The sequence below is a fragment of the Stegodyphus dumicola genome, chromosome 3, assembly GCF_044657685.1.
Source record: "Stegodyphus dumicola isolate Sdum_Otavi_A_Nest chromosome 3, ASM4465768v1".
NCBI lineage: Eukaryota > Metazoa > Arthropoda > Arachnida > Araneae > Eresidae > Stegodyphus > Stegodyphus dumicola.
This window is the reverse complement of record NC_140770.1, coordinates 13624814-13640276: the sequence shown is the minus strand read 5'-3', so window position 1 is coordinate 13640276 and position 15463 is coordinate 13624814. Positions and strand designations below refer to the sequence as shown.

Sequence of the window (15463 nt, the reverse complement as noted above, 5' to 3'; positions counted from 1 at the left end):
AAACCATAAGTTTGGTGTATTTAATTACGGCAAAGCACACTAGGGCTATCTACCTAAGGGGAGGGATGCCTTCGTGGAGGACTTTTTAAGGAAAACTGGCTCGTATACACGTTACACATGGGGAAAACCGCGGAAACACCCATGCAGCCAGCCCGTTCACGGGATTCGAACCTCAGACCGAACTACCAGTGTTCAGCGACTTTTACCGCTCGGCCGCTGGTGGGCCTTAAAAACCATAAGATCTTCGAATAGGTGACTGTTTCAAGAATTGGGATAACTTATTTATTTTAAAAGCAATTACTTCCAACTTTTTACAGCTGACTACATAATATAGCTGCTTTCTGAAATAGTCATCAGAAAGTTTGTGTTGCCACAAATATTTTTATAATTTAATCCGCTTTGTGACAACATTTTTCGTCATGTTTCCACCTTGCGCGCACAGTTTAAAATATTCTGTTGCATAATTTAATTCCATATTTAATGTATAGCTTTTATAACATTCGGAAACTACTGTGAATCTAAAATTCTAAAAATTTCTTGTTAAATTTTTATTTTATTCGGAGTTGAGGTTATAAAATGTATTTTATTAAAAAAATTTGTAATGTTTTCATCCATAAAATTTTTCAGTATTAAAATATTTGTCATATTTTTGGTTCAGTTAGAAAATAGTGCCTATATAAAGAATTCCGTCAAATTTCAAGTGTGTACCATTATCCATTTTTAAAATATCGTGCGCGCAAGGTGGAAACATGGCAAAATATTTTGTCACAAAGAGGATTAAATTACAAAAAGATTTGTGGCAACACAAACTTTCTGGTTACTAGTTTCCAAAGCAGCTATATTATGTAGTCAGCTGTAAAAGGTTGGAAGTAAGTGCTTTTAAAATAAATAAAATATCCCAATTCTTGCAACAGTCACATATTGGAAGATCATGAGGGGTTTAAGGTGTATGAGCCCCCTTAAGAAGATGAATAAATTGAAGCAAAACAGGATTAAATTTTCATTAAAAGAATATCAGATTAATAAGGGCGAAAGAAATTATTCTGGTAGTTTGATAACTAACTGAACAATTTTAATAGAGGTAACTTCAAGTCGTTACTCCTCTTTCTGTTCCTAATCTTTTTTAGATTACATTTTTCATAAAAATAATGCGAATAAAACTGTAGAAAAGAGTTTAATTAATAGCCTGTATTAACTACGTAAGCTTAAAATTGTATTAATTATGTAGTATAAGTAGTAAGTATAATATGTAGCTACAAGTAAATTCAATTTTCTACTCATTTTCAGTTTTAGAATGCTTAAGTTTCCTTCTTATTTTTCTAACAAAATTTATTAGTTAGTTCAAAAATATCAAGTATAAAAGTAAATATTTTCTCATTCCTTCTTGAGCTCACGAATCATTATTAGGCTTTGAGCTGCATTTACAAATTTTGACTGAATATGCATTTACAACTTTTGACTGAAAAATGCGCGTCTGCAGTGCTATCGTCATGCGATGATTTTTAGGTGCTTTATTTTTTACCATGATATTTTCGACGCCGATGGTTTGTAGTGTGATTTTTTAAAACTGCAATGTTTTCTCCTTGCTTTCTTTTTTCCCGTGATGTTTTGTCTTACGATGTTTTCGCCTTGTGTTGTTTTCTCCGAGACGTCTGCTAAAAGAAATATTTTATTATTCAAATTCGATTTACTAAAACTTTCGATGTTCATTTCCGAATCACAGGCTGGAAATGGCTACAGGAAGAGAAAATATCTGAACTCTAATTCCGCGAATTCTTTCGTATCGGAAGGACATTCTTACCCAAAATTCTGTCACCCTTTTCTCAAAACCTAAGAATAGCATTCTTGTGCACATTGCATTGAATAGAATACAACCTATAATTTAGGTTAACGTGCATTTAGGCAGCTGCGAAATATGATTTTGTAGTTAAACTATGGAGACTAATCTTGGGAAATTTACAAATATTACGCTGATTCTTAGTTTTTGACTTCTCCAACGACCCACCCTCTTTGCGGAATTTACTCCCCAAAGCATTTCCCTTCACACGTATTCTCCTCTTTGTCTCTTTTCAATTCAGTATACCACTGTTTGAACGCGGGGAGAAAAATTTTCATGTCAGTGAATTCAAAAGATAAACGCATCGCCCATGTATCTTTCATGTTTCTTCGTAAAGAAAAAGGTGCGCGTTATGTGGAGAATATACCTATAAATTAATAAATGTAGTTTGAAATTATAGGCGCACGTTATACGCCGGAATATGCTGTACTCTAGCGATCACGTTTTAGTAGGCTTGCTCGTATAAGTTCGTTTGCCCTTGAAGATGATAAAGACCCTGGGATTCGATCTTGGACCTCTTTTATGCAAGTCCAATTCTCTACCATTAGCACAAAAAAACTCGAGGGGGGTGTTTGTTCAAGAATTCCGACTCTTTCTAAACTACGAAAGTTTAGTGGCTGCCGAGATGCTACACACTATAAAAAATAATAAAGAGACCAGTGTTTCTCAACCGCCGGTCCATGAACAAGCACCGGTCTGCAAGAAATATTTTCCGGTCCGCAAAATATCCAGCTATCTGTCCAAAATAGAAAGCGTCATCGGCCGACAACCGATATTACAACAGCACCTACATTACAATAAAATTTACAATACAATTTATATGAAAAAATTGTACCAATGCGTCGAATTATTAAACTTAACAGTCCACGAGAACATACTGAAACATTTTACCGATCCTTGGAGTAAATTCAGTTGAGAAACACTGACTTAGACTACTATAATAAATCATAACTTAGACAGAACGACTTCACATTCTTACACAAAACGAAAAATAAAAAATCTGATGTGTACTCCACATGACTTCCTTGTACGGAACATTAAATTATACGCATTTTTTTCTTGCATTTCATTTAATCTTATTGGATTGAATTAAATCTACTTCGTCGACAGCGCATAAACCACAATAGAATAAATGCACTCTTTAAAATTCACTCTATTTGTTTACCATAGCGACACTCTGGCGCTAGGTTCACTTAACAGTATCATATTTCGTTCATATTATAACTCAGAATATACAATATTTATATCATTTAAATAATTATTTAATCGTTGCCACATGTTCTATTCAAATACTATAATAAAGGTAGAACGATGTATAAAAGAAATTAAGCAAATAATACAAAAAAGAAACAGTTTTGTACAGACGATTGAGTATTTCTCATTCAATTAGTTCAGTTCTCACTTCGCGACAAGGCAAAAATACATAAAAACGCAGAATATCTGTATTAAAAATTACGAAGTAAATCTTCAACACCTCGAAAATATTCCAGAAAGGATTAAGCATGATTTAATTCGCAATAATAAATGTAGGCGTCATCTTTGTTGTTGCGAAGCTAAGTTTCTCTAGATTGGCAACAAATCCACTATTCTGCTGTTTCAAATGTAAACAAGCAATGGCCACCATGAAAAACATTATTAGGCTTAGCGGCACTTAAACAACTTTAAAATTGTTGATAATTCTAAAAGTATTGCATACAGGTTTACTAAAGGCATAAAAACCTTAACCGGAAGATAAGAACAACATAATTCAATCATTTTTAAAGCAAAAAATGTACAATTTACAAACATATAAGAGTAAAGAAACTGAGATCACTGAGCCGGGTAACAGAGTAGATATATATATAAATATATTTATATACGTTTGGTGCGGCCGATTGCAACCAAAATACGAGATCATCTATATGTTATAGCACTCCTATATACAAAATTTCAACGTTCTGAGGCTACTCGTTTTTGAGTTATGCGAGATACGTTCGTACAGACGCCACGAAAAATTCTCTTCAGAATTCATTTTAAAGCAGTTTTATAATTTTTTGGAGGAAAAGAGTGTTTTATTCTGTCCTTACGTACAGATATCAGGCAAAAACATCGTTAAATTGCATTCGATAGCGGTCAAAATGGATATTTTCGTTGAAATATGCTGCCTGAAACTTTTCGCAATTACAATACTTCCTTTTTACTTCGTACAAGTAAGTAAAAAGGGATAAAAAGGAGATGTCTAATTAAGTTTGTAAATGTTAGTGTTTGGAAAAACTCTGCGCGATTTTCATATGATGCCACACTAAAATCATAATTTGAATTATGTAATATGTACATCTTAAATATGAATTTATATTTGTATGTTAGTAGTTGTATGTTATTATAAATAAAAAAGAAATTCCCATCATTTTTTCTTTTTAAAAAGAGAAGTTATGAAGCTACGTTATCTAATAATGTGTCTGTAGTGATATTTGGATATGAACCTATTGCATATACTACTAGAGGTTACGGTTTCTACTAAATGAATATAATGACTGAAAATGGTATTTCTCTTGACTGTCAAAAAGAATTTTCATACTGTTTGAATCTTTTAGATAAATTGTATTTAATATAAATAAACACATATTAGTTATGTAAAAGGGCAAATTTCATTAGCTATTCATGTTAATGAAAAGTAATAACTATTCACATTACTAAAAAAAATATCTAAAAAACTGTTTTTCTGTCAAGGTCTCCTTAAATCTTACTATGCCTTTTTATCCGTAAACCTATGTGAGAAAGACAATGGTCCTAATGTAGGATACTGGACATTAAAATGTCGTCATAATAAAGTAAACTATTTTTACTGCAGAGAAAATGTATTTCAGAGTTAACTATAATATAGAATAAAATTAATAAAAACAATAGGCATAAGCAGTATCGGAAGTAAGAAAATATTGTTACGTTTTTCCTCTACCTATTCTTCTGACACCAGTTGTTACATTATTTTCTTCCTTCACGTTCGTACGGGGTTCGTAGATTTGGAGTGAATAACGACGATACTTTATGAAGTATCGAAACACACTTTATTTGCCAGTATTGCCAGGACAGCTCCAAAACACGTTTTACAATCGTCGAAGATCTACTATAAACAAGCTGACACGATCAGCGACACAGCCTTCAGGTTATCAGACTATCGCGGTGGAGACACCTTCCTGCAAAGCAGCCAACTCTGCTTGGACGTTCTCGGAACTCCACGTACTCTCGAGACGCTACAACTCGCGATGCACCCGACGACACACGAGCACAGCTCCCGACTCTTCGGTTCAGTCTTTCCCGGATCTCAACACGCTCTCTCGACGATGCACGAACCGCGATACACTAACAGACTCCTTCGGTGGACTCGACGACCCACTCGGCACTGGCTGCCCGGCTGTCAATTCGATCGACTCCGCTGGGATTGACTCGCTAGACGAGACACACTCACGCTCGATGAGAGACACACTCTCGATGAAGCACACTCACTGACTGCGGACCAGCAGGGTTTATATAACTTTCGGCTTGTGTTCGGGAACATTCTGGACTAAACCGGTAAGAATTCGTTCCAGAAGGTTCTCCAACCATCCATGGTATATCGCCAATTTTGTCGCCAAATGGGCGATTTTTCGCCAAATGTGGCTTTCCCTTGCCGTTTTATGGTAACCCTAAAACTGCTTTGCGGGGAAGCCATCTCACCTCGCCTTTACATTTCGTAACAATATTTTCCCAAGCTTATACTTAAGATTCCTAAAATGTGGTCCTTAAAGCGATTTTGATTACGAGGCTTCATTAATTAGAAAAGTGCTTACACTGTCTGTTCCTCGCTCTTTGTTTATGATAAAACGTCGAGGTGTAAGGATCTTAAGTTTTACTAACGTTTATTTTATTTTAAATCTTTACTATCACTTCTTATTTTCTACTTCCGGCCAGAATTATAAGCGTGAAGGTTTTTATGCAAAGTTTGTCTGGCGAACGCCAAGTATTTAAGTGTGGCCTTTTTGCCAAGCGAAAGAGAGAGGAAGCAGTAAGTCAACGCAGGCCGCTTACCTTAGAAGTTTTACTCAGTTGCTGGTTGCCTTCCAGGCCAGAGGTTTTAATCCTCTTGATAATTTTAAACGTATTGTAGTGTTCACAGTTCTCTGTACTACATACGGCTTCCTGTTAATATAAGGCCAATCTTCCACGTTTATTATTTTAAAGTTAAATTAGAGTTTAGTTTTATTTTTATATTTTTACGTTTAGACCACAAGTAGTGGGTCTTTGTATTCCGAAGTATGGAAATTATTGTAAATAGAGAAAAATAAAGGGTTTCGTATACCCTTCTTGTGTATCCTGTCTACTTCCCACAGTTATTGAACATAGCTTTAGTAAGCTCTCTGTTACGAGTCAGGTCCTTACATGTTCCCGAAGAAAGTAAGACGGAACATTGAACCTGATAGAGGAACCTAATAAACAAACTACTTAGCTATTTATCGCTGAGTAGACTCTAGAACGGTAAAATTACACTTTATTTCACCCAAATAAGTAATACAATCGGCCCCTTCTCGGGATTTAACTCAGAATAAGAAAATACTCGTAAAAACCTAATCTAATATTAACTAAACTAGACTTAGCGGAAGATAGACAAAATTATCTAACGTAGTTGGCGGAAGATTACTTCCCACCTGCATGACACCTGTGGGAAGCGAAAAACCCACTGTAATATATCGGGCTTGCTATTATAACGTTGGGAATACTGATTCCGACTTCAGTTTTGTGCTGCCATCTATGTTCAATCGATTGAAACAGAATTAGCACATTTGTTTTGAAATTTCGAACGCGTTATGTGAGACCTATTCTACTGTGACATATTTATTGCTGCACGATTCTATTGCAAATGTGAGTCAAACGCAAGGAATGAAGATTTCTTCGAAAATATTGTCTCTTCTTTCAGTAATGAGCCACGCCTGAAAGTATCATTCATTTCAACTGAGAAGGAAAAGGATTATTTTGGAATGATTTTCAGTGCAGAAATTTTACTGAATATTGTTGACGAAACAAACTCATATGCAAAGCAGCCTAAGGAAAGGAAGAGATTGGGTCTTATTACAAAAATGATTATCTTGAACTGGAAAGACCTCACATCAGAAGAATTGTAAGCATGGATAGGTGGGAATTTGCACATGTGTGTACACCAATTGCCTGAACTAAAAACACCACTGGAGCACCTATTCTCAATGTTCAATCAGTAGCAAGAGTAATGACAGTAAGGATCAATCAGTAGCAAGAGAAGCCGTTCAAGAAAATAACTTTACATGTAAATGATAACGACACAAATTCACCCCGTGGGCAACCTGGACATGATAAACTGCATAAAATCAGACCAGTCCTCTCACAATTCAATGATTCGATATCTAAAGCCTAAGAACCTTCATCAACCTTATCAATAGATGAATGTATCATAGCTTTCAAAGATAGAACTTGATTAAAACAATATATGCCAATGAAGCCCATAAAAGGAGGTTACAGTGTGTGGTGTTGAGCAGCCTCTAAGACCGGATAGATTCAAAAATTTGAAATTTATTATGGAAAAGAAACTTCTGGAAATAAGGCTAAAATATTGAGCTTAGGGGAAACAGTAGTAACTCAACTAACGGAAGATGTGAAACACACAGATCGGCTTATAGTCTATGATAACTATTTCACATCTTTTAGGCTTGCAAAAAATCTACTTGTAAGTCGTCTATTTTCTGTGGGGACTGTGAGGTCGCAAAGGAAGGATATTCCACCAATGATAAAAACAAATGCCAAATTCCAAAGAGGTGAATCAATGCTAATAACGAAGGCAGGTGTTGCTGCAATAAAGCGGATGGACAAAACGGCTGTTATTTGTTGACTACTGCACATAAACCCGTGATTATTACATCAGTTAATCGGACAGAAAAGGATGGTGCTAAAACAGAAGTACCTTGCCCAAAATCCGTTGCTGTATATAACGATATCATGGGAGGGGTTGATCGATTCGATCAAAGAAAATCTGTAAAATGAATAGGAAAAAGATCTGTAAAATGGTATTGACTTTAGCATCGTAAGTAGTTTTTATAATGAGGCACGTAAACAAGAGAAACAGAATTTTATACCAGCTAACAGACCGTATAAGTCGTCAGCTAATAAACGGATATTCTTCAAGCGAATGGGAAGGCCGTCCAGGTAACTAGTGTGTGGTTCTGGATGATGTACGCTTAGTCACTGTGGGAAATCATATGCCGAAGATGGCTTCCAACTATAGACTATGTAGGAAATGTAGCACAAAAGCCCGAGGAAAGAGGACCCGCTATACGTGTACAGAATGGGGTATATCCTTGTGCATTGCGACATGTTTCTGATCTTTTCATGGCAAATAATCGCCATCAAATTGAAAATCTCTATGACCGTAAAAGGTTCCGTGGGAAGTATACTTCCCTAGAATTTAATTATAAACGAAACATTGAACAAAATAAAATATATTTAAGGGGAATTGGAACTCCAAAATCTTCAAAAAATTTGGATTTCGGATTTTTGCATTTTCAAATTCTCTACACTTTTATCTTTCTAAAAATACCATTCTTTAATCTCTATGAAAATTAGAACGGTAAAAAAAATCTAGTTTTAATTTGTCATCTACTGCTTTGATCCATGAGGATTTTTGCATAAAAACGCGTTTTTCTCCAAACGTGATTTTTTTATACTCGATGTACCTTTTCTCAGGAACTACTGCTCACAGGTATCTAAACTTTTTATGGCTTATTTATTAGGTTCTCTAATATTTACTGAAATGAGCTTTTTGTAATAAACTCAGAAAAAAGAATTTTTTAACATTTTTTGTGTGAGAAAAGTGCTAAATTTTACTATGCCTAACAAAATATCCTGTAATTTACTCTAAAATTCAAAATGTTTCAAAAGCTCATTTCAGTATAATCAAATAGGTATATTTTAATTATAGAAAAAATTTCAAGCTTGTATCTACAACGGATTTTGAGAAAAGGTACATCGAAAATGGCCAATTTAACATTGTCGGTATAGGGATTTCTGATACCCCTTAAATGATTTTGTTTAATTGGTTATGAAACACAAAAACCGGGAGAAATTCAAAAGAGAAATGAATGGCCTATGAAAAAGTGTTAAACTAAACTAGCCTGCGAATGTCAGTAGACACGTATAATACGGCCGAGCGTAACAGTTTCAATAATGGATTAGCCAGAAAGCAAACATGCTCCACTAAAGACTCCTAGCACACCCTTTCGAAGATAGTTGAACTTCCAATAACTCATTTGCAGTTATCGCGATTCTAAAACTCATTCTGGTAGGGAATTGTAGTGGGAAGCAAGAATTGAAAAGAAAGGATTCAGAAATTAAATAACTATTATAAAATTAAAATACACCTTACAACACATTAGAGGGAATTAAAGCTCCTAATAATAAATAATACTGGGATAGACATCTCAAAAGCGTCATACCTGTCTGACAAGTTAATCCAGTCCAACCGGCATCGCATCCGGAGTGACAGTAACCGTCCTGGTCACAGTTCTCTTGGCCTCCTTCACAATGGCACGTCAGTTCACAATTTTCACCAAAGCGGTTTCCTTGGCAGGCTATTCAGTAGTAACAATAATATAAAAGTAATAACAATAATTAATAAAGATTTTTTCCAATATTTTTGCGATAATTTTTACTAAAATTCTCTAAGAAATTAAAACATTACTCTTGTGCTTCAACGTTTAACGTACGTATTGGTCAGCCACACCCAAAATCCTGTGTTCAATCCTGGATTAAATTCCAGTTTGCATTTTGGCGCGCATTTTGTCTACAAAAGCCTCTCAGATGGAACGGTTGTTAGCGATTCCAGATGGCAAAGTTGAGGAAACTCCTCTCGAGAGGCTGCTGGTAGAGGAACAAGGATGGGAGACTCTCGGACCATGTCCCGGAGCGTTCTCTCTCGGAAATTCGAATTGAGGTAGAAATTTAACAGTTAGCTAGGTAAAGTAATACTTGGATGACCAATGGCCTTTTGAATTCAGTGGACACTTGAAGGAAATACAGAGGTTGTTCACACATTTTTTAGACGATGTGTATTCTATTCACAAAACTAAATTTAAAAAAATTCTTGTATTTTAAATGTTCTTTTTGACATCCCTTATTCTGAACTATTTTCAACACCGCAGTTTGCAGGATAATAATGCCTTTTGAAGTGGCAGAAGAGATATTCTATCCCATTCTTCCCGAACAGCTTTCCAGAGTCCTGTTTACGGTTTGGGAACAACGTTTCGATAGTGCAGTTTTTAAAAGTTCGAAAGCACAAAATTCCATAGGTGACACATGGGAAGATTTAGTAGGGATATCAGTGAAGGGTATGGCCTTGACACCAGTTTTTTGTTCCATTTCTTTTAGGAAATTTACAGTGGATTTTGATGTGTGACTGCTAGCTTTGTCCTGATGGAGTCTCACAGATGGATGGCACTGTGGGTAAAGCGATGGTATTTTATTCAGAAAAATGGGCGATAAAATATGTTCCTGATAGTATCTGGAGTTAATCTTGTCATTGTTTTGCACTCTCTTTATTTTTAACTTGCCATTATAAGAAAAACCAGCAACCATCATGAATCCCTTAGAAAAACATTCTTTCGATTCTTTGAACCATGTACTTAAATTTTTTTCTCCCCTTTTATGATAATAAATGGCTCTTTTTTTCTTACAGTCATTTAAATACACCCATGCTGCATCTATTGTGACAATTGTGTTCCATTTTTCTTTGGATAAATGTTTCTCATATAGAATTCTGCAGCGTCTCCTGCGTTGAGCGATATGCTTTGGAAGAAGACGATGCACATTGCGTTTTTTCGCTTGCTTAAGATTTAAATCAACGTTTATCATTTTGTTTACAGTGGAAGCCGAGCATTTTAATGATTTTGCAACTGTCCTTTGACTAGGGGATTTTCTTTTAGCATTAAACAACGTACCTTTGCAATAGTCGAAGATGTCCCTTTTTTTCCTTGGATATTTGTTTGGAAATTTTGTCCCACTTGAGGCTCCAATTTGACTTTTTTCTCCTTTCTTGTTGATGATATTACCTATCGACACTTTAGATATCACAAAACCATGACTCTCACATCGTTGTTGGATAACGGATTATGCATATTTCTCTTCGGAAAGAGCGTGAATGTAGCCTTCGAACCACTGCTTTGTTAATTTCGCCATTTTCAATAAAAACAAAACTTTCAAGCCACAGACGATAATTTTGACTTTTCAAAACATAGTACAATTGCAATAACTTCTTTTGCAGCAAACAATTTTTTATTACCGCTTACCAAAATCGTCTAAAAAATGTGCGAACAGCCTCTGTATTTTACGTTATTTAACATTCTACATGTATCACTTTCGTTATTCATCACGTTGTATGATTCTCACTGGTGTGTTTCTCAGTTACCGTAGAAAGTGACGAATCTTAAGAACTAGTTAGCGAATAATCGCTTACGTTCGTGTAACAAGAAACGATAAAATGGAAGGGTAACTAACCCTTTATTATTCCTATAAGATTTAACAAAACTCCGTCTTGGAGTGTACAATAAAAGCCGACATTTGGGCTTAAACTTAAGAGACAAAAAATTAAACTAAAACTAAGATTAACTAAAGAGATATAGCCGAAGATATCAAGATTCTAATCGAGTTGGCCCCTTAACTCAATTTGACTACGGCTCAATTTGACTTATCAAGGACCTGAGTACGGCCGAGCGTAATAACAGCTTTGAGAGAGATAGTGGCCGAAAGGCAGACGCGCGCAAATCAGAAACTGTGATTCTTTCTAACTAAGTAGATTTCGCGGTTTAAATACCTCTTCTCATTAAGTATTCAGAATGATTCCAAAACTAAGTTCTGACTCTTCCAACTTATACCTCACATCAGCACAGTATACACCACATGATTTCCTCGTACGGAATACTAAATTATAAGCAATTTTTTACAGCATTCCATTTAAACTTATTTTCTATAATTTATTTAGAGATAGATTTCCAATTCAATTTTAATGCAGTTCTCACTTCTCAGAAAGGCATAAATACATTAACACCCAAAATATCATCATTCAAAATTGAAAGATAAAGGAAAAAATCTGATGTGTACACCACATGACTTCCTTGTACGGAATATTAAATTATACGCCTTTTTTCTTGCATTTTATTTAAACTTATTAGATTGAATTAAACCTGCTTCGCCGACAGCGCATAAACCACAATAGAATAAATGCATTCTTTAAAATTCACTTTGTTTACCTTAGCGACACTCTGGTGCTAGGTTTACTTAACAGTATTATATTTCGTTCATATTATAGCTCAGAATGCACAAAATGTATATCATTTAAAGAATTATCTAATCGTTGCCACATGTTCTATTCAAATACTATAGTAAAGCTAGAACTATGTATAAAAGAAATTAAACAAATAAAACAAAAAAAGAAACAGTTTTTCAGAGACGATTGAGTATTTCTCATTTAATTAATTCAGTTTTTACTTCGCGAGAAGGCAAAAATACATAAAAACTCAAAATACCTATATTAAAAATTACGAAGTAAATCTCAAACGCTTATTTCCTCGAAAAAATTCCAAAAAGAATTAAGCATGATTTAATTGGCAATAATAAATGAATGCGTTATCTTTGTTGCTGCGAAGCTAAGTTTCTCTAGATTGGTAACAAATCCACTAGTCTCCTGTTTCAAATGTAAACATCAACGGCCGCCATTTAAACAGGCTTAGCGGCAATTAAACAACTTTAAAATTCCTGATAATTCTAAAAATATTGCACAGAGATTTACTAAAGGCATAAAATCCTTAACCGGAACATAAAAACATTATAATTCAATCATTTTTAAAGCAAAAAATGTACAATTTACAAACATATAAAAGTAAAGAAACTGAGATCACTGAGCCGGGTAATAGAGTGGATATATATATAAATATATTTATATACGTTTGGTGCGGCCGATTGCAACCAAAATACGAGGTGCACATCTACATGTTATAGCAGTCCTATATACAAAATTTCAACGTTCTGAGGCTACTCGTTTTTGAGTTATGCGAGATACGTACGTACGCACGTTCGTACAGACGCCACGAAAAATTCTCTTCAGAATTCATTTTAAAGCAGTTTTATAATTTTTTTGGAGGAAAAGAGTCTTTTATTCTGTCCTTACGTACAGATATCACGCAAAAACATCGTTAAATTGCATTCGATAGCGGTCAAAATGGATATTTTCGTTGAAGTATGCTGCCTGAAACTTTTCGTGATTACAATGCTTCCTTTTTACTTCTTACAAGGAAGTAAAAAACGAAACACGAAAACAGGTAAAACAATTAAAAACATTTGTTTTACAATTAAAATTACAGTTTCTAGCAAAAGCAAGCCATTCGGCCGGTAAGCAAGGCAAATTTTTCCTTGCACAAAACTAAAAGTTTCCTTTCGGTCCCATTCTGCAGAAAGGCTCTGAAGGTGCAGAAAGACTTAATTCACCGTTTTCCTAAGTTTAAAATGTAAACAGAGATGGCTGATACAGTAGAACAAATTAGGCTTAGCCGCATTTAAAGAACTTTCAAATTGTTGATCATTCTACAACGATTGCATGCAGATTAACTAAAGGCATAAAGACCTTAACTTGAAGATAAGAACAACATAATTCAGTTTTTTCTAAAGCAAAAACTGCGCAGTTTACAAACATATAAAAATAAAAACCTGAGCTCACGAAGCCGAGTATTAGAGTGGGTATATATACATATACATTTATATATATGTATGTAATAATGAAATTCGATAGTCAAGAATATACTTAAAATTCTAACTGTATGTTCTTTTCATTTTTAATGGCGACGTTCTCTTATTTGAAAGTACGTGGAATTAAATCCACAGCCCCGTACTCCAGTTGTTTTTTCCGCCTTTTCTACACGTAAAGCTTTAGAATGTTCTGGAGATATTTAAAGTGAACTGGATTGGCTGACGAGGCTGACGTCATTTCTTGGAAGCTCCGCCTTTCCAAAGGCTATATAAAGACTCGCAAAAGGAATATCGGAGCTTTTTCTTAAATGTCACGATGCAGTAAACTTCCCCCCAAAAGTTATTAGTAATTCTTTTTATTTACTCCGGATATCTGATGTTTGTAATTGCTATTTCTCCTAAACAATAATAAATAGATCCTGTTTTTTAAACTTATCGTCTGATAATTTAAGCTACGACTACATCTATGATTCTTCACCAATCTATTTATTCCGGACAAAAGCTGGTACATCACATGTATATATATATAAATATAGTGCGGCCGATTGCAACCAAAATAGGAGATGCACAACTAATATATGTATTTTGTATATAGGATTGCTTATATACAAAATTTCAACGTTCTGAGGCTACTCGTTTTGGAGTTATGCGAGATACATACATATGTAAAACGTCACGAATGAAACCATTTTAAATCAGCTTTGGAGAAAAAGAATTCTTTATTTATTCTTTATGTACAGATATTATGCAAAAACATCTTTAAATTGCATTCGAAATTGGCCAAAATAGAGATTTTCGTTGAAATGTGATAGTCGGAATTTTTCGGGATAACAATATTTGCTTTACTTTCTACAAGGAAGTAAAAATGACAACCTAATTTCTTTCTCCCATTTAGTACTTTTTTCTCCGGCGCATAAATAAAAATACATATGTTTGCATTTCAAATAATAAATTATAAACTCTATTTCTTACTAGAGCTTGGCACTTGATGGTATCAGATTCTCATTAAGTTTTTAGCCTTGGAGAAGAATTACTGAGAATCGTCTGTACCCCGGATTGTAGTTATTGTCGGTTAATCGTATTCCTTTGTTGCCAGTTTTCAGCTGTGAAATAAAAAGCTTTTCGCTTACAAATGCATTCTCAAACAAAATGACTATTCTCACTGGAAAAATTCGTAACTGAGGTTATTTATTTTTTGACAAGTACGAATAAAATTTAATGAAATATTTACCTTGAAATCTTCTCATAAGATTTATATCAAACTGAAAAATTAATTTACCACAATCATAGATTTTTCTAGAGCGTTGTTCACCTTTGATTTTAACCCTTTGCGGCACAGTGTGTCCGGTCTGGACACACCTAAAAATTTCTTTCTGTACACACAGAAAAATTGAATGAAAAAGGATTTATAGGTTACTCTGAACCTTTTTTATTTAAAGTAGATAGCAGCTGAACACAAACCAGTCCATATATTTTAGCCATGTTTAGTTTTTTAAGACCCTCATTTTTCAAAGCAATCTTCCAGATTTTTTTTAGGGTATAAAAGGAATTGTTTGAAAAGAAATTTGTATGTTATTTATTTGGCTGTATGCTAATCTCCTTATTCCATATTAGTTTTAAATTTCCACCTTGAAATCTTGCCTAAAATCAAACGGTGATACCTAGGTGTGCCCAGATCGGGCTCACCGATAATCTAGGACAACTGAGAGTCTGTATTCTTTGTTTCTCTGCATCTCATCGGTCATTTCATGGACAACAATGCTCGTTTCAGCACTCTTTTTGAAGTTCTGTTTTCAACCAGTGTGCCCACTTTGGACACACCGACAGAATTAAAAGATAAGTATTATCTTCAGA

At 34.6% G+C, this 15463-nt stretch overlaps 1 protein-coding gene across 2 annotated transcripts in view; it reads right to left on the bottom strand.

Annotated features, from left to right (window-relative positions):
- Positions 1–15463, bottom strand: part of LOC118191914 (uncharacterized) — a 117855-nt gene that overhangs the window by 41256 nt on the left and 61136 nt on the right. For both annotated transcript variants that reach the window (XM_085812585.1, XM_085812586.1), the window contains one exon: positions 9310–9444. In XM_085812585.1, the coding sequence (XP_085668711.1) occupies positions 9310–9444 (135 nt within the window). The remainder of the gene's footprint in view (positions 1–9309; positions 9445–15463) is intronic.